At 34.8% G+C, this 25,806-nt stretch overlaps 4 protein-coding genes across 5 annotated transcripts; all 4 read right to left on the bottom strand.

The window, feature by feature from the left end:
• Window positions 1-8,892: 8,892 nt before the first annotated feature.
• LOC140180785 (uncharacterized) lies at window positions 8,893-10,214 on the bottom strand. Its single transcript, XM_072222081.1, has 4 exons — window positions 9,556-10,214; window positions 9,286-9,483; window positions 9,095-9,202; window positions 8,893-8,997 (listed from the first exon to the last, which is right to left on the bottom strand). The coding sequence occupies exons 1-4, from the start codon at window positions 9,745-9,747 to the stop codon at window positions 8,893-8,895; spliced, it is 603 nt and encodes a 200-aa protein (XP_072078182.1). The 5' UTR covers window positions 9,748-10,214.
• LOC140180786 (uncharacterized) lies at window positions 9,871-11,874 on the bottom strand. Its single transcript, XM_072222082.1, has 3 exons — window positions 11,705-11,874; window positions 11,115-11,604; window positions 9,871-10,452 (listed from the first exon to the last, which is right to left on the bottom strand). The coding sequence occupies exons 1-3, from the start codon at window positions 11,872-11,874 to the stop codon at window positions 9,871-9,873; spliced, it is 1,242 nt and encodes a 413-aa protein (XP_072078183.1).
• A 1,671-nt stretch (window positions 11,875-13,545) lies between these two features.
• LOC112766227 (probable ADP,ATP carrier protein At5g56450) lies at window positions 13,546-18,324 on the bottom strand. Its single transcript, XM_025812123.3, has 2 exons — window positions 17,074-18,324; window positions 13,546-14,542 (listed from the first exon to the last, which is right to left on the bottom strand). The coding sequence occupies exons 1-2, from the start codon at window positions 17,422-17,424 to the stop codon at window positions 13,907-13,909; spliced, it is 987 nt and encodes a 328-aa protein (XP_025667908.1). The 5' UTR covers window positions 17,425-18,324; the 3' UTR covers window positions 13,546-13,906.
• Window positions 18,325-20,508: 2,184 nt separating this feature from the next.
• Window positions 20,509-23,937, bottom strand: LOC112765739 (beta-fructofuranosidase, insoluble isoenzyme CWINV3). Of its 2 annotated transcripts, none has more exons than XM_025811600.3 (7): window positions 23,668-23,937; window positions 23,519-23,527; window positions 21,766-22,628; window positions 21,476-21,637; window positions 21,162-21,394; window positions 20,982-21,072; window positions 20,509-20,903 (listed from the first exon to the last, which is right to left on the bottom strand). In XM_025811600.3, exons 1-7 carry the CDS (start codon window positions 23,849-23,851, stop codon window positions 20,694-20,696), a joined length of 1,752 nt encoding a protein of 583 aa, XP_025667385.1. In that variant the 5' UTR covers window positions 23,852-23,937; the 3' UTR covers window positions 20,509-20,693. The 2 variants fall into 2 exon arrangements, with proteins under 2 accessions (XP_025667385.1, XP_025667386.1); XM_025811601.3 differs by having other exon boundaries at window positions 23,519-23,570; window positions 23,668-23,799.
• Between the last annotated feature and the right edge of the window lie 1,869 nt (window positions 23,938-25,806).

The raw sequence follows: 25,806 nt of genomic DNA on the forward strand, positions 1-25,806 counted from the left end.
CATAATAAACCTCAATTCTGGTATCGACTCTCATATATTTCCCATCATTATTAATAACCAAGAATATAAATATAAATATCCACTTTCTTATTGCCCCATATGCCAAGCTACCCACAAACTGCAACTCAAATGGAATAGCACTTAGGAGGGTGCAAACAAAAAAGGTAATTTGGTGGTAATTCATTATTGAATGACACCCAGCCAGAAAGATCGAGCATCTTTCCTTGTCTCGTTGGTTAAAAAAGGTATTGAAAAAGTGAAGCTTATTCAGAAATTGCAGTTAAAATATAGTGATTATTTGAAGAATAATAATTAATTGATCAATATTTAATATGAAAAACATATATTTATATCCTTAAATTAATTGAATTTATATAAGATAAAGAATTCTCAATTTATATACAGAATGAATTCTAAAAAGTAATTATCAAATTCCTAATTAGTCAATTTTAAATAATTACAATTAATAATCATTAATTTTATATTTTTTAATTAGACAATGGATTATTTGTACAATGTATGGGCTATTGAGTTACAAAATGAACATCTCTCATACTATCTAGAATAACCATCCGAATACTAGGGATAATAAACATCTTCTCAAAAGCTTAAACTGATTTTTTAATTCACTAAGGAAAACTCTTGACCTTTCAAATCTAGAGCTTTAATACCATGTCATAATACCACTCATCCCAAAAACTTTAGCTAATGAAAAAAGATAACACTAATGATTATATTTCTAATACTCCATAAACCTTCATTGTACACATTATACAAATATTTCATTGACTCCTAATACTTTCTCTTAAAAAATAAGTATGAAATTAAGTATAGCATTATAGCATGATATAGGTTTTGTATATAGGCCTCAAATTATTACTAGAGAGTATGAAGTTAGGGATGCAAATTAAAATTAGGAAGGGGATGAGAGGAACTTTTCCCCATTAAGGAAACGAGGGGCGCATGATATTTATTTCGGTTTTGTTAGGTAGATAATGATTTTTGTAAATAATGTGAACAATAGATTTTAGAATTAATACAATAAAGTAAAAAAATATTTCACTTTAAATTACCTTCTAAATTTTAATATTAGGATAATCATCTACGCACCTAGTGAATTGAACATTCAGTTATTATATATTGTGTATGAGTAAATCGAATAAAAAAAATAATCATTCAATTACAAATAATGAACATAATCATTTGCATACATATTAAATTAAACATCTAATATATTCATTGTTCACATTATTTAGTATTCTCATTGTTTACATGTACTTTTTCTATTTATATAATTGAAGCCGAGGGTAAGAGTCCTAAGAAAACAATCCTAACCCCACTATGCCACCATGTGAACCAATAATTTCTCCTTTCAGTAGGGGAAAAGACAGAAGGAGGTGATGACATCAATGCCATCAACCACTGCAACTACAACTGATGATGATATAGAGAAAATAAAAAAATATTATATAAAATTAGTAGAGTAAATTAAACACATAATTTTTTTTAAATTAATTAATTCATTAAAAATCATAATATCAAAAAATTTGAAGAATATTATGAAAATTATGGCAACAGCTACAATCCAAGGAAGCCAAGACTAAGAGAGTACATGTTTAACTTTCCAAATTCTTGTGGTTTTCTTTAATTTAATACAAAATCTGACGTGGCAACCATGCCACGGCTTAATGGCTTTTGATTAATTTAAAAATAAAAATAAAAAACAGTGGCGGATCAAAATAGAATCTTTACAGACTCACGTAAGAAGAATCACCTGATGATTCCATTTCCACACTGGAGCAATGCAAGGACAATCTAAGCCACCTTCAACACACATTTATTTCTTTAAAAAATATAATTGCAATGTGTATATATAATAATGCATAATTAATTAAATAAACAAAATTAGGCAGGTAGAAGAGCAAAAGTGGCATACTGGCATAGGTGCATAGCACCCTCAATCAATATCAAAGGTTCCTTAATGCTGGGGTCTTAGGTATTGCACTCTCGTCACAATACATATATAAAGTTCAACATCAAAAGGCTTCTTTGGTTATTTTATACATGGATGAATATCTTTTTATTTTTTTATTAAAAGGAGGGAATCTTTCCATTTTCTCTTTACTGGTTTATATGGAGTTCCCACTTCTCTTCTTTTTACTTTTTCTTCTCAACTAAGACTTTAAATAATTACAATGATCGAATTACGTGCTATATCCATAGAGAGAATGAATGATAATTAGTTTGGTGTTGGACATTATTCAACATGGGTTCATCAAAAGTTTTTTAGTTTTATTTCTTTTTTCATGCTATATCTTTTTTTTTTGTTTACCCAAACGGTATCCCCAACCCGACAGGTTAAGGACTAATCCGTCACAGATTTGAGCTCCATTGAAGGGTCTGCCGCTGGCCAATGAGTTGCTGCATGCACAAGGCGAGATTCAAATTCCCAACACTTGCTTAAGCAGACGAGTGAGCTGACCACTTACCCTTTAATTTTCGTACGCTAGAACTACAAAGGGTGCTTTCCGTATAGTGCGTGGTATCTTTTTGCTCCTTTAACCTCATATGTCTTATGGAAAAGAAATTTTTTTTTCCAATTCTAAGAAGAAAAGAGGGTTCTTCATAGTTCATATATACATGTGTGTTTGCTTCCAAAAGATTTTTTGGCTGTTTGTCCGTTTTTTTTTTTTCTCATCAATCATGATCATGCTACATTCATTTTTGCACTTCATCTTCGTAGTATGCTGTGAATTTGGCTTTATATACTCTTTTTGTTGCTGTGATGCATTTTTACGTCACTATTTAACTTTTTGAGTTTTGTTAATGCCGTGTGACTTTGTCTTGCTATTTTAGAGAGGCATGTAATTTAGTGGCTCATTTTTATCTATTTGAAAAATTTGTTGGTGTTTTGGGTAGAAATGGAGTCATTTGATATAATTGTAGATAGTTAAATGTTTTGGTTAGAAGAGTTGATTATACTTTTAATGAAACTTAGGTACAAATATTTTATGCAAAATATAAGACATATGGTCATGGGTGCAATTTACTTGTTCAAGTCAGCTGGATATAGAAAAAAAGTTGTTGGAAGAAACCGAGATATACGAAAGACACACGTACACCATAAAAATGATTTTATAGAATTATTTCAAGTTGGACTCAGATACAATTGTTGAGGCTATAACCTATAAGGCCATTGATTAAAATCGATTCATTCTTGAAGGTGAAATCTATAATTACAGAAGCCCAATTTAGGTTCAACTACACCATCAGTTACCGAAAAGTTTAGTTAACATAGCAGAAGTCAATCAAAAAGTTTTCGGTGGTTGGGAAGAATCTTAATTACCAAGTCTTGCTATTGTGATGCACCGTAATAATTTAGAAAATGCATGCATAGTATAGTTATACAAATAAAAACACTACTCTTGTATAACGAGAGTAAAGAGGTAGATGATGTCATGATACTTCACTCGATGTTTTGGAGTTTCATCAATCCATGTCTTAGAGCGTTCTGGCATTGCAAGCCTTTGATTCAAGTTGACGGCATACACTTTTATAAAAAATACAAATGTGTCTTTTTGGTTGTAATTGCACAATGTGAAACTAAAATACTGTGTCGATTGCTTTTGCCTTCGTAGAAGGAAAAATTGCTGATACATGATACTTTTTTCTCAGTAATTTATGAAAAAGTATTATTAGGAGAGACGGTACGGGGATAATCTCTTATCAAACCCATGCTAGATTTATGTAACATTTGGAGGAACTATTCACATTGGATTTGCTGGCAAAAATTGCCATGCTCTAGTTGATCAAGAAGTCATGACTGCTGTCTATCAACCCGGTCACAACCTCTCCATCAATCTGAAGGCCATATATATGTGCCACATCTTCAAGTATAACGGGTAATATGAAGGTGTGAGTCTCCGACCTCCACTTTTCGACAAAAGCAACTAGTAACGAGGCAGGTCATCTGATCTCTCAAATTCTTGAGACGTCATAGAACTCTGTTATCCGTAAGGCGTCATCTACCATCAAATTCGACATCATGTTAGGCTAGTACATAAAAATATATTTATTAATTACACAAATATTAGAAATAAATTTATTTTAAAAAATATTAGAATTAAATATATTTATTAATTATTATAATATTTATTTTCATTAATTTTAATAATTATTTATTAAAATAAAATATTATTTTTTTAGAAAATAATAATCTTATAATAGAAAATTAGGAAAAAATATTTATTAATATTTATATTATTTATAAATTTTAATAATTATAAATTAAAATAACATATTATTTTAATAACCAAATTTTTTTATTGATATTTATATTATTTATTAATTATAAATTAAAATAAAATAATATTATTTCCAAAAAATAATACTATTATAACAGAAAATCAAAAAAATTATTTATTAATTTTAATAATTATAAATTAAAATAAAATATTATTATAACTGAAAAATAATACTCTTATTACAGAAACTTCTAAAATATTTTATTTACTAATATTTATATTATTTATTAATTTCTATAATTACAAATTCAAATAAAATAATATGAATAAAAAATAATAACATTATAATAGAAAATCTAAAAAAATTATTTATTAATATTTATATTATTTATTTAGTTTCAATAATTATAAATTAAAATAAACTAATATTTTAATAGAAAAATAATCATATTATGACAAAAAATTCTAAACAATTTATTTATTAATATTTATATTATTTATCAATTTTAGTGATTACAAATTAATGATATTCAAATAATGTTATAACAGAAAAATAATTACAAAATAAATGGTAACAAACTAAGCGAAAATAATAAAGTTACATAATTAGCATGTCCCAAATAATTGATAATATATTCTTCCGTAATGTATAATCACGTACCATTTTTGCTAAATACACGTTTATAATTTTTTTACATGTAATACTCTTACTCTCAGCAAATTACTCTTTTACTCTCAATCTCGCTTAGGAATTTTATTCAATATCTCTTACTCTCAATCTCTTTCGCATTTACTCACAAGAACCCCATTCTCCCATTTTAAAGATTCGAAGCACTTATGACTAGGTACTGATTCCAAAGAACAAGCATGTCTCTTGCATGGAGCATGTTGAAAAAGTAGTCAACACGCTATTCACGTGTTGCTATAGTTGCGCCATGTGGACATAGATGCTAGAAATTTTTGCGAAAAGTTGCAAAGCACTTATGAAGAATTTTTGCAAAAGCAATCAACATACCTCTTGCGTGTTGTTCCGGTGGTGTCGCGTATCCAAAACTGTGACGAATCTCTGAAAAATTACGAAAAATCTCTGACAACAGAGACAACACGTCCCATCAAAAAATTCTGCACATCCACAATACTTCAAAATATCCAAAATATTAATATTATACAAAAATACCACTACTTTTTTCTATATAAAATAAAATCTTCGTAATTCAGTATGGCTAAATTTTTTCAATAAAAAAATCAGAGTTACATTAAAATGGATATGCATGAAGTAATTACAATGATATGATGTCAGAACAAAACTCAAGTAACGATTTGTGTAAAGTAGAATTTTATAATTTTTACCTGCGAAATGCATGTTAAGATTTAACTTGTTACATTTTAATTTAAAACCTGCAAAACACAGGTTGTGATTTAATTTTTTTTTTTAGTTTAGAACATGCAAAACACAGGTTATGTTTTAACTTTTCTTTTCAAATTTCAAAACCTTCAAATGCAGATTATGTTTTACCGGCTTTTTATGACTTTTATGCCGTTTATATAACGTAGGTTGTGTTTTGTTTTGTTTTTAATTATAAAACGTAAGTTGCATTTTGTATAAGCCTATAAATACCATTGTTGTTTATCTCTTCCATGCTTGTGATTTTTTTTGACAACTAATAGTATCAAAAAAATTGGATAAGGTGATGTTAAGGCTATAAAAAATATTACAAATTTATGAGTGCATTATAATTGTGAGATCATATCACACACACATGAAGGAGTGGTTTTTATGTGTGAATCTCCATTTTCTTTTGCTATTCTATGCACCATGAGTTTTACGAAATAACAAAATGGTGTTTGTGATAACAAAGTTACATTCAAAGAAGGTGAATAATATTTTATACAGAAATCTTGTTGTCGTATTTGGTGGGCTAATACAATTTTAAATAAGGCCCATCACTGACGACGATGTATGCAACAGATATTTTATATTTATCAACAAATCTAATTTCACGTGCCGATGATAGAGTTGTATGTTGAGTTTGAACAACATATGTGCCTTGGATGCAGTTGACAAGGAGTTGAATATGGATGAAATCAAGGACATATCTTGGGAAAAAAATAACAATGACAGTGAAGAGGAATTCGAAGCCAACTATAAAATCGATGACGAAAATGATGACAAAAACTAGGCAGTCAATCTGGCAGTGCAAAATGAAGTAGATATAGCTATCAACCAGCATCTCTTCGGTGTTCCGTCTTTTATATGAGCTCTGAATCTCGCAGCCATGCATGCTTCGAAATTTTCTGAGTATGCGAATATGGGTATGTTATGTTTATTCAAAATTAGTTACCATTACCATTTTTTTTATTTAAGCTTGAATGACGAACGATAGTTTGCATTTGGTAGGTGAAGGCAATGCAATGGCAAAAGACGGTGAGTTTAGTATCGAAATAAAATTTGGTTCTAGAGAGTAGATGATCTCTATAATCAAAAGTTACACTATCTCTAGAGACTAGAGGAGTTGATTACATGGCATATGAGTCGAAGCCGCAGATATTCTATACAAAATGCAAAGGGCATGATAGAGGATGTGATTGGTTTGAAAGAAATGATGTTGGGAGATCAGGAGATACAGTGGCAAACACACGTGTACCATTGGCACGATTTCACAAGATCAAGCCATGTTGGACTTAGACATGATTGAAGATGCTATTAGGTCGTTGGTTGAAGTAAATCCATCGCTAAAAGTGAAATCTATTATTGTAGAAATTTAATTTAAATTCAACTATACTGTAAGTTACCGTAAGACTTGGTTGGTTAAGCAAAAGTTCATCACAAAAATTTTCGATGATTAAGAAGTTTCTTATCAAACTATGTCAATATGGTACAAAGCAATGTGTGCCAAAATGCAAAAGTCATGTGTTCAAATAAAAGCTCTGTCAAAATCAAATATCTCAAATTATTTAACTATTCGTAATTATTAATTTAACATAAAAACTTTATATAAATTTCTGTTATTTTACTATCATAAATTTTATTATTCTAGTAGTTAATTATTTAGTTAAAAATATGTAAATATATATAAATGTATATAAACACATAATAAGAATAAATGACCATTTGTACCCATGAAAGATGAAAACACTGACATTTGTACCCATGATAGCTCGAAACTAAACTTATACCCATGATAGATGCTGTCCGTGTGACAAAAGTGCCCTGGCTTGGATCTGAGTTTGGTTCGTGGGTTTCTGAACCTACGTGGCACTCCCACCCTCCAAAGTCATATCTGACGTGGATGTGAACGTTGATTATCAAAAGGGGGATAGGTTGAACGCATGAAATCAAAACCCTAGGTAGCTTCTCCCCTCCCCAATACAAACCAGGATCCAGAGAATCGATGCTTGTTGAATCTTATTGAGTGTGACGTGCACCCACGGTGATAAAGAATTAGGTCGTACCTCCCGCAATGTCTTTCCGCAGATTTACCCCTGCTCCAAGTGATGGCAGTCGCAGTTCTTCTTCAAGTTCGAAGAAGATGAAGGCGAAGAAGCTGGACGACAGATGCTTCTGTGGAAGAGAGTTTGCGTTGATGGAGTCTGGCACCGTTACGAACCCTAATCGATGGTTTATCAGATTTCCTCTATGGGCAGTAATGGACAGACGCTGTTGGAGTTCAAGTGAGAAAGTTTTCTTTGCATTTAAGTTGACCAATCGGTGAATTTGTTTTGTTTTGCCAGACAAGAGACTGCAAATACTTTGTATGAGTTGATGAAATCGAAGAAGGATGGGAGGGCATAGCAAGATGTTTGGCCAAAAGACAGTCAGGGAGTTCTTATCCAAGGCATGATGATGGGTTCACTGTCACTGAACCTGGGGAAAATCAGCAAGCATCGTCAATCCTGGCGAGAGGGATAGAAAAATTTAGGGCTGAAATTAGGGGTGAAATTATGGGAATTAGAGTGTTGCTTTTATGGATAGCGTTGGGTGTTGCATTTTGTTTGATCTGTGAGATGTATTTCTTTATGAAAATATAAAATTTGTATGGAGTTGGGGTCTTTGTAAATCATGAGAGAGTGAATGTATTTTCTGATTTTGACATAGACACTTTGATGCTGTTGCTGCTTTGTAAGTTCCATATGATAAATTTTATTGCTAGTCAGTTGGTATGCAGCTATATTTTCTACTTAAAGAATCATAATTAAGCTCAATCTGTGACATAGAGACCTGATGGTTGTGGTAATGAAATATAAAACCAGGCATAGTAGGTGCTGTTCGATTAATGATAATCTTGTTCCATAATAGAGTGAGTAACAGTTATACATAGATTTTGCAACTTAAAGCATAAGCTGAAAACCAGGAAAGCTAAGTCAACAAGTGGACTGACCATGAAATAAACCAAAAAACATAGTTGATTACAGCAAAAGTAGCATTTCATAGTCAGAACAACCAAAATAGCAATGTTTCTTAGTCCAACATAGTGAAATAAACCAACCAGTTCCCAACTAAAATTAGTGTATCAGCAATGGCAATTACATCAAAATAGCAAAAAAAATTCAAAACACAGTCTATGACATTGGTGTTGAGTTACTGCTCCCGCTCGAGATTCCATTTTTGGCTCCGCTTGATGCACCTCTCCTGCCTCGACCTCTTCCTTCACCCCCTGCCTCTAACAGTTGTGCCTCTTGTTCTAGAAATACCTTCCACACCAGTTGTCGGCATGAACTGCACGAACCTTGTGGTTGTCCCTACACTAGCACCCTGCAGTGGATTTGGGGTTGTTTGAGAGTTATGTGTGGAAGGGGTTGTGGTTGGATTCTTGGGAGATGGTGCAGATGCTTGTGGGGTATGTGCAGACAGGGGAGGGTCGCTTGACACTTCCCCTTTTAGGATGTTTCTTGGCTGGTCCAGTGGTTGTTATAGTCTGGGGTTGTGTGGTTGCTGGTGGTGGCATCGGGGGTGGAGGCTGGATTCCAAAGAACAACCAGTGTAATAGTATGAGTCGTTAAACAAATGTAATTAAGGAAATGAATAAAGGAATGAACTAACCTGTGCAGTCTGGGCTGCTGTGGAACCGTTTCCCACTTCAGTTGCTGTTGCTTCAACCTCGGCAGCTTCTAATGTCTCCTCATAGTACATTTCAGCCAGCATATCTTCATCCTCATCACTTGCAGGGACTTGGGGTGCAGCACTCCCTTCACCCATTACTTCCTTTCTCTTCTTACAGCTTCGCTTGTTGTGACCAGCCTACGTAAAACAGGTACTAGTTAAATTGGTACACATAAAGTTAAACATCAAATTATAATATACTAAACACACCTGGAGGCAGTATTTGCATACGATGGTGCCAATCCTCCTCTTAGTTCTATGAGGATCACTCTTATCCTTAGGGGCATCATTTCTTTTGTCTCTCTTCGTTGAAGGTCTTCCGATTGGCTTTTTGTACCGGGGTGGCAGAATTGGTAGGGTGTCAAGGTGCTCCCAGAACTCTTGGCTTGGAACTGGACGCATTGAAGTCTAATATGAAGCATTATAAGCACCCATCGTGAGCCAGTTATGTGCATACTTTTCGGGTCTTCTATTTTGGTAAGCTAAAGCAGCACATGCATGTCTACAAGGTAGCCCAGTCAATTGTCAGAGTCTACAACTACATGTACCTTTGCCCAAGTCCACACTGACCTTCATGGAAAGACATTGGACTTCATAAACATTTTCCGCGTCATCTCCGGTTGGAAGGGGTCTCCATTTGTTGCTCTCTCTCTTCTCTCTTTCTAATCTGCTCTGTTGAGTTGGGGCTAACCTTCCACTGTACCCAACCAAAGCCTTTTTGTTCCTTGCCATGATCCGCATTACGTAGCACCTCACTTCTTCCAACATGGTTATAATCGGTTTTCCCTTCATCTTCTTGACCTTGGCATTAAACACCTTGCAGTTATTATTGGTGTAGTTGTCCATCTTAGGGTACTCACTAAAATGTGCTCTGCTCCACTGTTTCGGACTAATCTTGTCCAAGTATTTCCAAGCCCCTACATTGATCTTTTTTAGCTTATCCATTGCAGCATTGAAGTCCTGTGTCGTAGTGGCCTTAGCACATGACCACATACACTTCTTCAGCTGCAAGTCACTCCATTTCTTGCAAAAGTTTTGCCATATATGCATGGCACAGAACCTGTGGTTGGCGTTTGGGTACATTTCTTGGACTGCAGGAATTAACCCCTATAGATAACCATTAATATAAACAGCATTCAATAATCACTCTTCAACAACTGTCAACAGTTATCAATAAACAAACTTCAATGATAATAAACAACAGGTATCATAATTCAACAATAGCAAGCATGAAAACAATAATTCAATAATAATTCTTCTACAATAATTCAATTTTCAAACTTCAATGGCCATAAACAACAGTTATCATAATTCAATAATCATACTTCCAGACCCTAAACAACACTAATCATTCTTTTACAGTATGCATCTAAACCTAGTTCATTAGTCAAGCATAAAAACCTATACATTGCAGAATTAAAACACATAACAAAATTAAAACACAAATACCTTCTGCATGTCCGACATGAAGTTAAACCCGTTCGCCTAAAAATCTCCCACATCATCCTGAAGGATATCTAAAAACCACTTCCAACTTTCCTTGTTTTCTAATTCAACAATTGCATATGCAATGGGGTAAATGTGGTTATTTGCATCCTGCCCTATAGCTGTTAATAGCTGACCCCCACAATACCCTCTAAGAAATGTGCCATCCAACCCTATGAATGGTCTACAGCCACCTACAAATCCCTTCTTGCATGCCTCAAAACATACATAGATCCTCAGAAAAAGGAAATTTGAATCAGGCATGGATTTGTGTGTATCCTAACTGTAGAGCCAGGATTAGTCTTCAGAATCTCATTAGCATAGTCACGAAGAATTGCATACTGTGCAATCTCAGATCCCTCAATCCTCTCCTTTGCCTTTTTCATAGATCTATAAATCTTTCTCTCGTTGATGAGTACATCATACTCAGCTCTGAAGAACTGGTCAGCCTCTCTCACACTGAAGTTTGATTGAAGTCTTATTCTTTCTTCTAGCTCATCAATCACCCATTTACCATCTGCTGACTTGCAGTGATTGTCCCTACTGCAGGTGCGTTCGTTGACAAAGGTCTTAACCTGATAACTTGCTGGAAATATGCTCTTGGCACAGTATATCTGCCAATGATATTCTTCATCGTAGCATATAGCCTTTGATCTTGTAGAGTCACAGCGTGCAAAGAAAATGCTTCTTCCGATGTTTATATTAAACTTCCGGACTGCTTTCCTAAACTGATTTAGAGTCTCAAATTTCATTCCCACTTCCAACCTCACCTGGCTAACAGGGGCATCGGCATTACTTAAGGAAAGACTGGGGTCTCGTCAGAATCTTCATCACTAGGTATGCTATGCAAGTCCTCTGATTCATAGCAATATACCCAACGTTGTCATCAGAAAAATCATCCTCATCAACCGGGGCATAGAAGGTTGGAGGCTTGTTCGAATCAGGATTAGGGATGAATGACTGTCCTGTAGGGGGGCCTCTTTGTTGATCTTCTCCTGTTCTTTTTTGGCCAACCCTCAGCCTCATCTGAAGGATTGGTTTCATTATTCTGGGGAGTCCTGTTGGAGTCAGAAGGTGGGGCTGACTCAGGGATTTCTTGTAAAAGTGAATTTCTGTAAGGATGTGGGATGTATTAGGTGAGCTGCTCAGGTGCAATAGGATCAGAGACATTGGCCTGAGAGGGAATGAATTGGTCTGTCTCATCAGAGTGCCAAGGTTGTTGTGAAGCTTCAGATACATTGGCATTAGGGGGAGGGATTGGGTTTGTCCCATGAGTTTGGGATGGTTGCTTCTCTACCTCAAGAGGTGGCTGGGAAGGTTGGGACTGAGTTGATGGTGGTTCATCGGGCTGGACAGGTGTTGGAGGTGGTTGGGAAATGTTATTTGGTTCATGTGTTGCTACAGGAGCTGGGTTGTTCTCTTGATGGGCCTCTACCATGGGCTGGGGCTCAGCACTTTTTTGGGCCTGCTTGTCAACTTGGACATTACCAACTATCTCAGCATCGTCATCATCTTTCACTACTGTTAATCTTCTTTTTGGAGTCTTCTTTGGAGTTGGTACCCTTTTAGCACAGACCTTTCTTCTCCCCTTTGATGGAGTCAATTCCTTATCCTCAACTACCACTAGCTGATCCACGGGATGCTCTGTATACACATTAATTTTGTTTTCATTATTCATGACTGCCTCATACATTCTAACTACATCCATATCAACCCTTAGCAACCTCAACCCATCATCAAGCTCCTTCCCAGGTTCTAGCCAGTAAAACTCAGAAATTGACGTATATCCAATGTCCTTCAGCAAGTCAGAGATGAAAAAACCATTGAGGGTATCAACGTTTATCCTCTCTATCTCCGTCACTTCTCCACCAATGTAGCTAACCTTACCAACTGGCTCTCTCTCAAACCTTCCTCTATGATGAATGGACAGAGTTATGTGGATGGTGGCCATCCCTGGAAGTAAAATTTAACAAACCAATAAACACACATTCTCTGTAACTGATGCTAACACAAACCCTAAACAAACTACTCTCTATTAATTCTGAAGGAAATACAGTAACTCATACGGTTTCATTAGGTAGCAACGTTTGTCTAACTACTTGCAACGACATATGAAATTATTCATTGGTGGGAAACGACATACCTGTGTAATTCTTCAAAGGGAGTGACCACCTCGATGTCGAATACGAAAGGAATGGTAAAAGGCTCTCCTCGCTACTCGATTCGGCGTACTCTAGTCGTCTTCTCCGGCTTCGAATGGACCAACGGCGACGACGAACCTCTCCTAAGGCACCACTGATTCTCGCGGGAACTGACATTTCTTTTTCCACTTCCTTTTGATAATCAACGTTCACATCCACGTCAGATATGACTTTGGGGGGTGGGAGTGCCACGTAGGTTCGGAAACCCACGAACCAAGCTCAGATCCAAGCCAGGGCACTTTTGTCACACGGACAGCATCTATCATGGGTATAAGTTTAGTTTCGAGCTATCATGGGTACAAATGTCAGCGTTTTCATCTCTCATGGATACAAATGGTCATTTATTCCACATAATAATTACTGATTTTTTTAGGATATGTTATGCTAGTTTTTCATAGCCTTTAGGGGCTTCTTGTCGCTTTGGGTTCGCACTTGTGCTCTGTAGCAGCACGAGACAACGCTGTGGCAGTAGGGTCCTCACTTGTAGAAACTTGAAACATTGAAAACAACCAGAAAAATAACAAGTACATATATTTAAAGTTTAAACAGAAAAAGGGCAAGCGCTTTTCTTTTCTTTCTTGCCAATCACAACTCCTCCTCATATCTCTTATATTTATATTATTATTACTTTGTGTAATTGAAAAATTATACAAAGGAAAAATTGGTATATCAGAGCCATATGAGCAACATGGCATTGTTGTTGGAATGCCAGTGAAGAATGGAGACACATCATAACAAATGAACTGTAATTGAGCTCACTTGAACTTTACAAAAATTAATCCTAATCCTCATTTAAGTGTCTACCAAATTTGATGCAATAATGCAATTAGTCCTAGGTGTCAATGAAATCAATGAACGTTGGTAAGTTGGTGGTGTTACAATCGCCCCCAATTCATGAATTTCTTAACCTCATCATACAAGACTAAGATAGCTGCAGCACCTGTGCTTCTAAACACATTTGAAACCGTGCCGCGGTAGAATGAAGCCAACCCCTCTGTCCTATAGATCTTCCTCCAGCAATCCAGGGTGCTGTGGTACACCGGCCGTTCCATCCCCGACTGCATCATCATCCTCCTGCGGACCGTGTCTAATGGGTAAGATATCAACCCTGCCGAGGTTGTGACTGCCTGAGCTACCAACCAGCGCTTCCACAGAGCAATCTCCGGCTTGGATTCTTCTTCGGATAGAATCTCTTTTATTGTATCAAAGCCTCCAAAGTAAAGGCCCCTGTGGACCACCATCCCTTGTAGGGATGCAGGAAGGCCCCTGTAAATCCCCCGGATCCCGTCCTTTTCGAATATGGTAGCCAGGAAATGGTAGATGCCACGAAACTGACGTGCCTCTTTCCTTCCGATGTCAGCAGCAAGGCGGGTATGTGCAATGTCAAGGGGGTAGACTAAGATAAGTGCTGTACAACCGGCCGCAGCACCAGCGACAAAATTGGCAGATGCACCGGAGAAGATAGTACTGTCATGAGAGTTTCCACCTCTTAACATGCACCTGTATAGATCCTGTTGAAGAAACAATTTATCAAGATTCTTACATTAACTATAACATTCTGTTACAGAAACATAACTTTCCACTCGAATGTTGCATGTTTCTATACACTATGCTATACACTATCTTCTTTAATATTGCATATTATACTTCAATAAGGGCAAAGAAAGGTAAGTTGGTGTGAATTTTATTTTCCAAAAATACCATCTATCATCTCACGACAAGAAATCCTCATTATTTTACAATTTACACGGAAAATATGGTCTGGCACCAAGCTGTGATCACCTTTGTCTTAATCACTCATGGTTAAAAAAGAACAAGGAGGAAAAGGAAACAGGGAATAGCAAAGCAACACAACCAAAAGTAGATTTCAAGGGTTCTTATGATTGCTTTTTGGCAATTTATTAACTAACCTTGGGGTCACTGTTCAAGTGTGGAATAGCTGGATTAGCAACTTTAGACTTAATTATCTTCCAAATAATCATGTCATGTCTTAGGTTAGGACACTAAATACACAATAATAATGGCTGCATGAGTCACATCTTATGCGAGGAACTTTGTTGTACGTATGTCGCATCTTTACTAAAGCATCAGCTTAAATGAGAATAAATGCTTAAATCCTTTCTATTCTTTTTGTGGTAAAGATACTGCTGTTATTATACTATAGACCACTATCAGCAAAGTGCATTTGGCCAGAAAGAATTCCCATATTCTTCAGTCAGCAACTTCAATGAAACTTCACATAAAATCCTCCAGAGATAGAATATTTTCCTTCTGAACAATGAAATCAGATGCCCAGCTCAGAATTCATCAGTTCCATTCACTCCCTTTAATCGTGATCTATAAATCTATAGATGTTTTGGAATCTAAAAATGATGCTCCTCTTTGCATCTGTTAGATTTTTTGTGGTGGTGGTTGATGGGGAGAGAGAAAAAGCAGAGTGACGAATCAAATTACTTTCATCTTAAAAAAGTAACTGGTGATCCTGAAACAATCTACTTAACTAATCTCGAATTATGCTGAAACACTATATTGACTATGCTGCAGCTAAATAATAACTGGAAGGGAAAAAAAAAGTTGCAGATAATTAGATAATTGAAAGCACACAAATTATCCTTCTCCAAAAGGAAATTCTCTTAGGGAGCCGAGAAATCCCAACCATTCGAATCAAACATTAAACGAAATGAATAATGAATCAATCCGTGTGTATCTAAGTTATGTAAGTCCCTAACTCCTATACTTGGCATCAAGACCTAACTCCTATTGCAAAACGTGTTGATCAATATATTGTTCTATTGAAAAATATTAACTGTAGTTATCTTATTTTGCCAATACATGTTCTTTGTGGTTTTCATAATTTGATGCTTTTACAAACTTGCACTTGCACTCACACCCATGCCCATAGATGAATTTGTAAACTGGTATTACTCTTAGTCCCAGCAGAAACAAACAAATTTTCTGGCCATTGAGTACTTGCAGCTGTCTCAGTACTAGTCTCAATAACATGAAGGCAGCAAGGAATGCAGAAGCATCTATCTGATATCATGCATTTCAAGAAAAATCTAACCTAAAGGACTGGAAAATGGAAACACCTAATAAAGTTAGGGAAATAAAGAGGCATTTAATTGGAACTAGTTAACCTTGATAGCACCACAAAGACGGGAGGTGCAAAAATGTTGGGAACTTGGAACAAACACCATCATGGAATACAAGTTCCAAATAGTCATACAACAGATTCATTCACAGGGCATCTACAAGATGACATCATCCACCATTCTTCATTTTGTTTTCAAACATCACATAAACGTTTAAAGTAGTCTCTCAAGCAACCAAAATAGTATGTCAACAAAAATGCAAATAAGGTAAAGTTTTTTTTTAAATGAAACAAGGTAAAGTTGCTAGAGGGGGTAAAAAGAAAAAAAGAAGCTATTAAGAACAAAAGAAGTGCCTGGTGGTAACTCTAAACAAAAGAAGTGGTTGGTAGGATTCTTTGCAGTTGTCTGGAACATTTGGCTGGAACGAAATAGCAGAGTTTTTCAGAACCCTGTGACAGGAGTTGGTGCTATTAAGAATAGGTCGTTTTTGAGTTACAGGGAATGGTGCGGGGTTGATCCGTTTGGTTGTTGATGGCAATGCCGGAGATGACAACGGATTAGTTTCTTTGTACCTGTGTTTATGTTCTTAATTTCGCTTGTCTTGATTACCTACTTGCTCCACATTAGTGTGTTGAGCTCCTTTTTGTTCAAAAAACAAAAGAAAAAAAGAAGCTATTTTCTAGAGAATCTCAAATGATATATGACTGCAAATACTTCAACTCTTCAAGGACCATTTAACATTGAAGTAATCAGAGACTCACTGCAATGGTACATAATATCAATCAAACTCTATGTTCTAATAACATCACTCAAACTCTCCATGTTATATGCATAGTGTGTTAAGTTTCTTGGCTCAATTGATGGGGAATCTACTGCCTAAATATGGAAGATTGCCAATAAATTCTTTGGGGAAAAAAGAAAAAGAATGAATTTAAGGAAAGAATACAAACCTTGAGAGAGAAATTGAGTGCAACGGAAGGATAATAGCGAAGAACACTGCTGCCATTACCACGCCACAAAGAGAGAACGCCTTCTTCTCTAACAGTGCGGAGTATGCAATCAAACATGCCCTTGAATCTTCGACGCCCGCTCGAAACAATAGCCAAATTGCTCTCTTGCGTCTGCAGAAGAAGCTTGGCCCTCTCAATAGGGGCCACAATGGTGTGAACCACCCCACCCATCACCGCCCCAGCCATGAGATCACGGTGAAAGTTCACCAGCTTCGAATTCAACGACGATCTTTCTTGTTCTCTTCTTAATCTCAATCTTGCTCTTTCTGGGTCATCATCCTCACCGCTCATCCTTCAAAATTTCCCCCCTTTTGCGTTTCTTCACTTTCCTCTTCTCCAAGTTAAAAACTTTGCACAAAATTGCAAATACCCATTATTGATTTTTCCTTTAATAAAGAAATAAGGGTGCCCGGAGCACACCGCCTATGTAAATTCGTAGTTCTTCGAAGCAAAGTTTGGTTTTTTTTTTCTTTTTTATAATTTTTTTAATACCTTTATCAATATCAAGAATCAGCAAAAGGAGGGAATCGTAAAAACGTGATGGGCTTCTATTTTCTAATGGTGATAGAGTAAATGGTTAAAGAGTGGAATGGGTTTCTTTTCTTTATCTTGTTTGTTCCATTTTGACTTTCCGGTCACGGCAGCCATGGATAAACCGATAAAGATAGTTTTGTTTCATTTTCATTTGTTACTGATTCTCTCTCTCTCTCTGACTGCGTGGATTATTCCACGTGTAGTGATCTACTGCTATGTTGGGAAGTTTTCAAATGGAAGGGAATGAAACCAAGAAAGAAAAGAGAATTGAATCCAAAGAAAAAGATTGTCAACCATCACAAGGCATAACAACTACTGCTACGTGTTTCATTTTCCGATCTTATCTCCATCAATAATATTTAGTTTAGTTGGGTTTATCCAAGTATGGATATCAATATTGAATAGTGATTTTTCTCTTTCTTTTCTTTATCCTTGAATGAATTAGGCTAATTTTATGGTGTCTATTAATTATTGTTTAAATTTTATCTAATTTATTTTTTTATAGTAAATTTTAATTTTTTAAAAATTATTTATTGTTATATTTTTTAAATTAAATATTATTTTTAATCTTTTTTAATAAATAGTCATTATCTTTTAGGTACCATAATATTCACAAAGTATAAATATTAATAGTGATTTTTGTTGTGATAAGATTGAATAGGTGGATGTCCATTTTTAAGAGATAATGAATTTAATGAAGGTTGAAAATGTTACTTTTTGTATACCTATAAATAGGAGGCTAAACCTTAGGTAAACATAGAGCAATAAACAATTCTCTCTCTTTTTTACGTTGCAATACTTCTTTTTCTTTCTTTATATATATATACATTACAAATTTACAATATATAATATTAGTAAATATATTAATGATCTCTATTATATTGAGATAATAATTGTGGTAAATACTACTACTAGAATTAGCTAATTATACTTCTTTATTTATTTTATATTACCTTATCCATATTTATTTAATTGTTTTACAATACGTTATCAGTACGAGACTCTGATCAAATTTTAGGAAGACTCCAGGTAACAAATTTTTATTATGTCGAAACTCTCTCATCTTGAATTCAATGATCTTGATATATCTGGAAACAATTATTTATCATGGATATTAGATTTTGAAATCCATCTTGATTCAATGGATCTTGAAGATACTATTAAGGCTGAAAATAATACATCTCAAAAGAATATAACCAAAAACCATGATTTTCTTTCGTCCTCATCTTGACGTATGATTGAAAAATGAATATCTCACATTAAAAGATCCTACAAATATGTGGAAAGACCTTGAAAAAAGATACAATCATTAAAAGACGATAATACTTCCTCAAGCCTGATATGTTAGAGAAAATTTTTTCAACCTTCCATGCCTCGAATGTGCTCCTACAGCAGCAGTATCGAGAAAAAGGATTTAAAAAATATTTTGAGCTAATTTCTTGCCTTTTTATTGCTGAGCGCAACAATGAGTTACTCTTAAAAAATCATGAAGCACGCCCAGCTGGTGCCACCCCATTTCCTGAAGCAAATGTGGCAAATCATAACCCCGGAAGAGGTAAATGGCAAAATTTTGGTAATAAAAAAAATTATGGAAGGAAGAAGAATTATATTCACAAGAAAGGATCTCACCAGAAGTGGGATAAAGAAAAAACAATGGAAAATGTAAATCAATTGAGGATAAATGCTTCCGTTGTGATGGAAAGGACCATTGGTCACGTACTTGTCGTACCCAAAGGCACCTAGTTGATCTTTATCAAGCATCATTGAAAAATGATGACAAAGGAAAGGAAATAAATTTTGTTTCAAATGATGAAAATTCCACCACTCATTATGATGTATCTAATTTCTTTGAGGATCCTAAAGGAAATAATACATCATTGATCAAATAGCCAATATTTCCTTCAGAATCTTTAAAGAAATTAGATACATCATAATGAGTGGTGAAATTTTCATCATTTGAAACAAAATTTGTTTCATTTCCTTTGTCATCCTTTTTCAAAAATACTTGATAAGGATCAACTAGATACCTTGGGGTACGACAGGTACGTGACCAATGGCCCCTTTCCACCACAACGGAAGCATTTATCCTCAATTGATATACTTTGCCCATTGTTTCTTTCTTTATCCCACTTTTGGTGAGATATTTTCTTGTGAACATAATTTCTTTTCCTTCCATAATTTTTCTTGTTATCAAAATCTTGTCATTTACCTCTTCTGGGGTTATAATTTGCCGCATTTGCTTTAGGAAATGGGGCAGCGCCAACTGGGCACGCTTCATGATTTCTTAAGAGGCAACTCAGTGTTGCGTTCAACAACAAGAAAGCAAGAAATTAGCTCAAAAAAAAAATTTTTAAATCCTTTTTCTCGATTGCTACTGCAGGAGCACATTCGAGGCATGGAAGGTCAATAAAATTTTCTCTAACATATCGGGTTTGAGGAGATATCACCGTCTTTTGATGATTGTTCTTTCTTCAAGGTCTTTCCACAGATCTGCAGGATCTTTTAATGTGAGATATTCATTTTTCAATCATACGTCAAGATGACGACGAAAGAAAATTATGGCTTTGGCTATATCTTTCTGGGATGTATTATTTTCAGCTTTAATGGTATCTTCAAGATCCATTGAATCAAGATGGATTTTAGCATCTAGTATCCATGGTAAATAATTGTTTCCAAATATATCAAAAGCATTATATTCAAGATGAGAGAGTTTCGACATAATAAAAATTTGTTACCTGGAGTCTTCCTAAAATTTCGTTAGAGCTTCGTGCTGATAACGTGTTATAAAATAACTAAATAAATATATAAGGAAGAGATAACAAATAAAATAAAAAAATATAATTAGAGAGAAAAAGATGTCTTATTACTTTTGTTGTGTATTCCCTTTGCATTAGTACATGTATTTATAGGCACATAAAATTTACTTTTCAAACTTCTTCATTCTAAGAATTTATTTCCTTCAACGTAAGGAAAAAGTGCTACTCATAAATGGACATTCATCATCCTTATCTATCCGTGTCACAACACTAACAAGTTTTATAGCTCATATTTTTCACGTGTCCAATCTCAGCTTCCTTCATGCACCAGGCATTCAATTTTGAGATCAGTATACTCATTGTTCCATTGTTAAACACATAGAGATGTGCCTCATTGCCAGTAGCTAGCTTTGGATAAACTCTACTACTCATACAAACTCTTCCACCTTCCCCAAAACTCTCAATAATAGAGTGGTCAATCTGCACAATAACAACAAGTACTATATCAGATTAACAAGATGAAACAAGGAGAAAGTTAATCACAAGGAACCAATATACCAAGCTTCTAAGTGAAATTGTTCTGGGATTAGAATCTACATCAAAGAAAGTTCCATATGTTGTTTTATCAAGGCCATTCTGCAGTGAGGACCTGTGAAGTTGTAAACAAATTCAATCCTAAAATATATTATATGAACCAAAAATATTGAATTAGGGGGATACTCAAAGAAGCAACCTAACCTGCTTTGATCACTGCACATTAGGCCTACATATTTATTGGATGTTTTGTATACTCTAAAAGAAATTGCAGTATGCTCTCTTAAGTCTTTTGAAGCTAAAGCTAATAAACCAAATGGCCCTATTATGCCACTCCTTGGTGCATTACTACAGAGTAGTTGAGGATCAACACCACTGAGATCAAAGGATTCAGCATTTTCTAGTTCAGGAATCTCAAACAATACCTCTATATCAGCCTGGTTAACACACAACTTTAGTAGTCACTTGGAGGAAAATCTGAGAAGAAAAGACACTTTGATTTTACATTTTTCACTTACTTGTGATGCAGTGATACCTGATACTTCAAGTATTGATCCACCTCCGAGTTTCTCTCCATTAATACTGATGTTCTTGCTTCGCAGTTTTTCGACTTCTTCGATTGGCCACTGTACTAATCGGTTCCCACTTTTGTTATCAAGCCAAACTTGTCTTGGAATTGACTGCATACATGATACATCAAACTATGATCCTCCATATCTTAATGATTTCTACTTTAGGATATGAACAATGTTCAATGATGCTGTTTCATTAGGAGCAAGAGCAAAATGCATATCATGGAAAAGGATACCTGTACACCAGCCCAGCCTTTGTCAATATCATCTTTTTCGCTGTCGGATTCATTTACCCAACCCCACAATATTCTCCTGTTTTTAGCATAGTCAAAGAATGATTTGGAAGCATAGAATTTACCATAGTCATACCTCAAGTCCAAACTAGTTCCTGTAAATTTAGCATCAGCAATAAACCTCTCTTCATCAGAGAGATATTTTCCCACAAAATAGTAGTCATGTGCCATTCTTAGGTAGCCTACCTTCGCGACATGCCTAACACTCGAACTTTCGACAGATGAATCAACCCCATTAGTCCCATTGATGGACACTGGATAAAAATCCGGGCATTCACATACTCCAGTATTATCTGTTGCATAAAAAGGATTAGCATCTTCTAATTTCCAATTAACAAAATCCTCACTTTGGTACAAAATTGCCCTCCCTTGATCACCCTTTTGAGCACCAATGATTATTCTCCATTTACCATCCTTTCCATGCCAAGCAGTTGATGGATCTCTAAAATTGTCCACTTCAGCAACCTCACTAGGAATTATCACAGGGTTCTGAGTGTGTTTCACCCACTCCCTTAAAAAAGGGTCTGATAAGTTCTTTGGCATAGCCAAATTCTGAACTTGGTGCCTGTTATGATCAATACCAGTATACATGATAACAGGTTTTCCATCTAAGAGGATTGTGGCTGAACCAGACCAACAACTAATGATATCATATGCCTCACTTGGTTCAATAGCATTGTTTAGGTGAATCCAATTGATGAGATCATAGGACACTGAATGGCCCCATACTATTCCATCACCAAAAGTTGCTGCACTAGGGTTATGTTGGTAGAAAAGGTGGTAAACTCCTTTGTAATACATTGGTCCTGTCACAGATACATCAAAATAAGTCACCTGATCATACTTTTTGGATCTCATTGAAACAAGTAGTTCTAAACCTGTACTTCACATTCCACTGAAACAATACTTGTATAGCTTTATTTCATAGAGTAAAGTATCGTTTTTGTCGCAGGGTAAATCCTATTTGTGTCCCTAACGTTTAAATCGTCTTATTTGTATCTCTAACGTTTGTAAAAGTGATTCAATGTTATCCTACCGTCAATTACACATCATGAGCGCTTTAATTTGAGTTTTAAAAATCTCTTCTTGAAGTTAGAATACAAATGTCTGGAATAGAATTGATGATCTACTCCGAAAGATAGCTCATCAAATGTTGAAACTAATTCCTGCAACATTTACATAATTCACTTTTCTAAGAACATAATTGAATCTAAACACAAATAGTGGGTATAATATTAAAATCGAACACATTTAAGTGAGACCTAATTGAGAATGAATACATCCAAGTGAGAATAATTGAAAAATATAATCTGATTTGTTAGTATAATTGATAGTAGGATAACATTGAATCACTTTTATAAACATTAAGGATACAAATAGGACGATTTAAACGTTAGGGACACAAATAGGACTTATCCCAAAAGTTGGGACAAAAACGATACTTTACTCTATTTCATATTATGGGTCATTAGCAAAATCTCAAATTGAAAAGAGCAAAACGGGACAGTCTTGACAAAAGGGCAAAATATCCTTACCCTAAAACAAAATTTGTCAAATTTTTTCTCCATCCATAATTTAGAGATAACAGAACAAGGACAAACACAATTTTATTATCTTATCTTTGTCTCATATTTCTATATTTTCTATACTAAACATACTAACTAAAACATAGCCTTTTATATATTCAGAGGCTTACCATTAGGATCTGCATCATGAAGACATCCATGATCAAATTTTCTTCAGTGAAACTTGAAAAACCATATAGGAAAAGGATTAGTCAATGAAACTGAAAATAAATAATTAACAGAGATACATGTTTCTAAGCTTAATGGGGGTGTGTAATACCGTTCATCCAATTTTGTGGAGGCTGAAAGTGATAAGAAGTTCGATAAGGCGGGTTTTCAGGTACCCTGTACTTGAAAGGATTGATAGTGTTAGTGTGTGGCCATGAATCAAATCCATTAGCAACGTTTTGCAGAAAAGTAAATAAGGCAAGTAACACTAATACTAGTGTTGCAGATATCTCCATGATGATAATATTAGATTTTCTCCTTCTTGTATTGGTGCCTATAACAGATATTTAATTTAGAATTGTATGACTCAAGTTGTGTTCTTGAATCTTGACTATATAATAATCTAATGTATAATTGATTAAGGATAATGATTAAAAATTAGAAGTGAGGCCTACGCTAAACCAATCCGATTATTGAAGTGATGATATTGATAGCAAACCCTTCATTTGTTTATTTGTTTAATAATTCAGTTCTGTCTAATAATAGAGGGAGATAGTATAATATACTTAATCTCTTCAATAGTGGATTAAATTAATTGATTAAATTATTAACAGTTGTTTTTAGTCACACATGCTCATCACATAAACATAAAAAAAGAAGAATTTTTTTTTAGGTAACTCTCAAATTTCTCAAACTTAGTTGAATTTTAAACTAAACTATATTTATTTGTTTTTTTTTTTTTTGCCAAAGTTAGGAATAAGACTCGAATTCGCGACCTCTAAATGAATATCGAAAAATTATACTATTTGAGTTATAACTCCTTGGCAACTCAACTATATTTATTTATTGATAGTTACTTTATAAAAATATCTTTATAATTATTTAATAATTTATAATATTATCTTCGTATAAATATATTTTGATAAAAACACTCACCTTAGGGCTGGTAATTCATACCCTACCCGCGGGTATCCAATCCGATCCAACTCATTCGGGTAGGGTAGGGTACGTGTTTAGGGTGTACCTTACCCTACCCTGCCCTACCCGCACCTCATATATTACACATAAGTGAACAACCACTAAATTAATTAGTTAATTTAATAATTTAGAGCATTAGTTTTTTATTTTTTATGTTATTAATATGTATAAAATTTGAAATGATTGAATTTTATATTTACTTTAAAAAAATTTTATATTTTTACGGGTAGGGTAAAGTAGGGTAGAGTTTAGAACTTTAAGATGCGGATAAGATTATAATTAAGAGATTCTTAACTCGCAAATAGAGCAGGATATAATTTTAATAAAATTTTCAATTGACAGATAGAATTAAGGTAGAATACCCTACCCTACCCATTGACAGCTCTAGTCACCTTATTCATTTTGAGGTAGATGTAGAAAAGTCAATTAGCAAATCAGCATCTATAGTGCCTCTATCCCTTACAGGGCATAGGCCCATAAATGGGTATTTCGTAAAACCATACCATGAAAATTGTTTTAGTCGATGGGCTTGAAATTCAATTGGGTCCAACCCAAATATAGTATTGAAATTAAAATCTTGTTTTAGATGAATGCAAAATATTGTCAAATTGTGATGATATTTTGATCCGGTCGGATTTATCATGATGAGTAAGGGGACACCACACCGGCAAACCAAGCATAGAGCAGCATGTAATACAACGTTCAAATTAAAGAGAGTTCACAACTTCATATGGCCTTTCCTTCTAAGGCTTTCGGTGCCTGAGGACCCCATTACCCCTTATAATAAAGTGGATAAATTATTGTATTGGCTTCACTTATATAATATAATTATTGAGATTGATGTAGATAGACAGTTAGTCTTTATATTTTATTGTCTCTCTCAATTAATCATATCCCACTATATATGTTTCCTTATATAATTATTTTTGAGCTACGATCATCTATCTTTGATTGCTTATTGCCATGCAAGTAAAAGTAGTACCTAACGATGAGTTAAATCTTAATTTGGTTTCGATCCAGCAATATCGCGTGAGTGAAGAAGGGCAATGCCGCTTGTAAAGCTCTTTCGTCGAGTGCGCGATCATGACAGGACTCAGAAAAGCAGACTCGAACTACTTGTCCTGCTAGATCGACTCGAGGACGGTGAAACATTATGTTGAGAAGAAAGCCTTGACGAGGTGCAATCCTTGTAACCGGGAAAGCCACTAAAAGAAAGAAATTCCCTTTTGCCTGGCTTGTGTAGCCTATGCGAAGCAAGCCGGAACTGGGTCCA

This window comes from Arachis hypogaea, chromosome 17, assembly GCF_003086295.3.
Source record: "Arachis hypogaea cultivar Tifrunner chromosome 17, arahy.Tifrunner.gnm2.J5K5, whole genome shotgun sequence".
NCBI classification, from domain to species: Eukaryota; Viridiplantae; Streptophyta; class Magnoliopsida; order Fabales; family Fabaceae; genus Arachis; species Arachis hypogaea.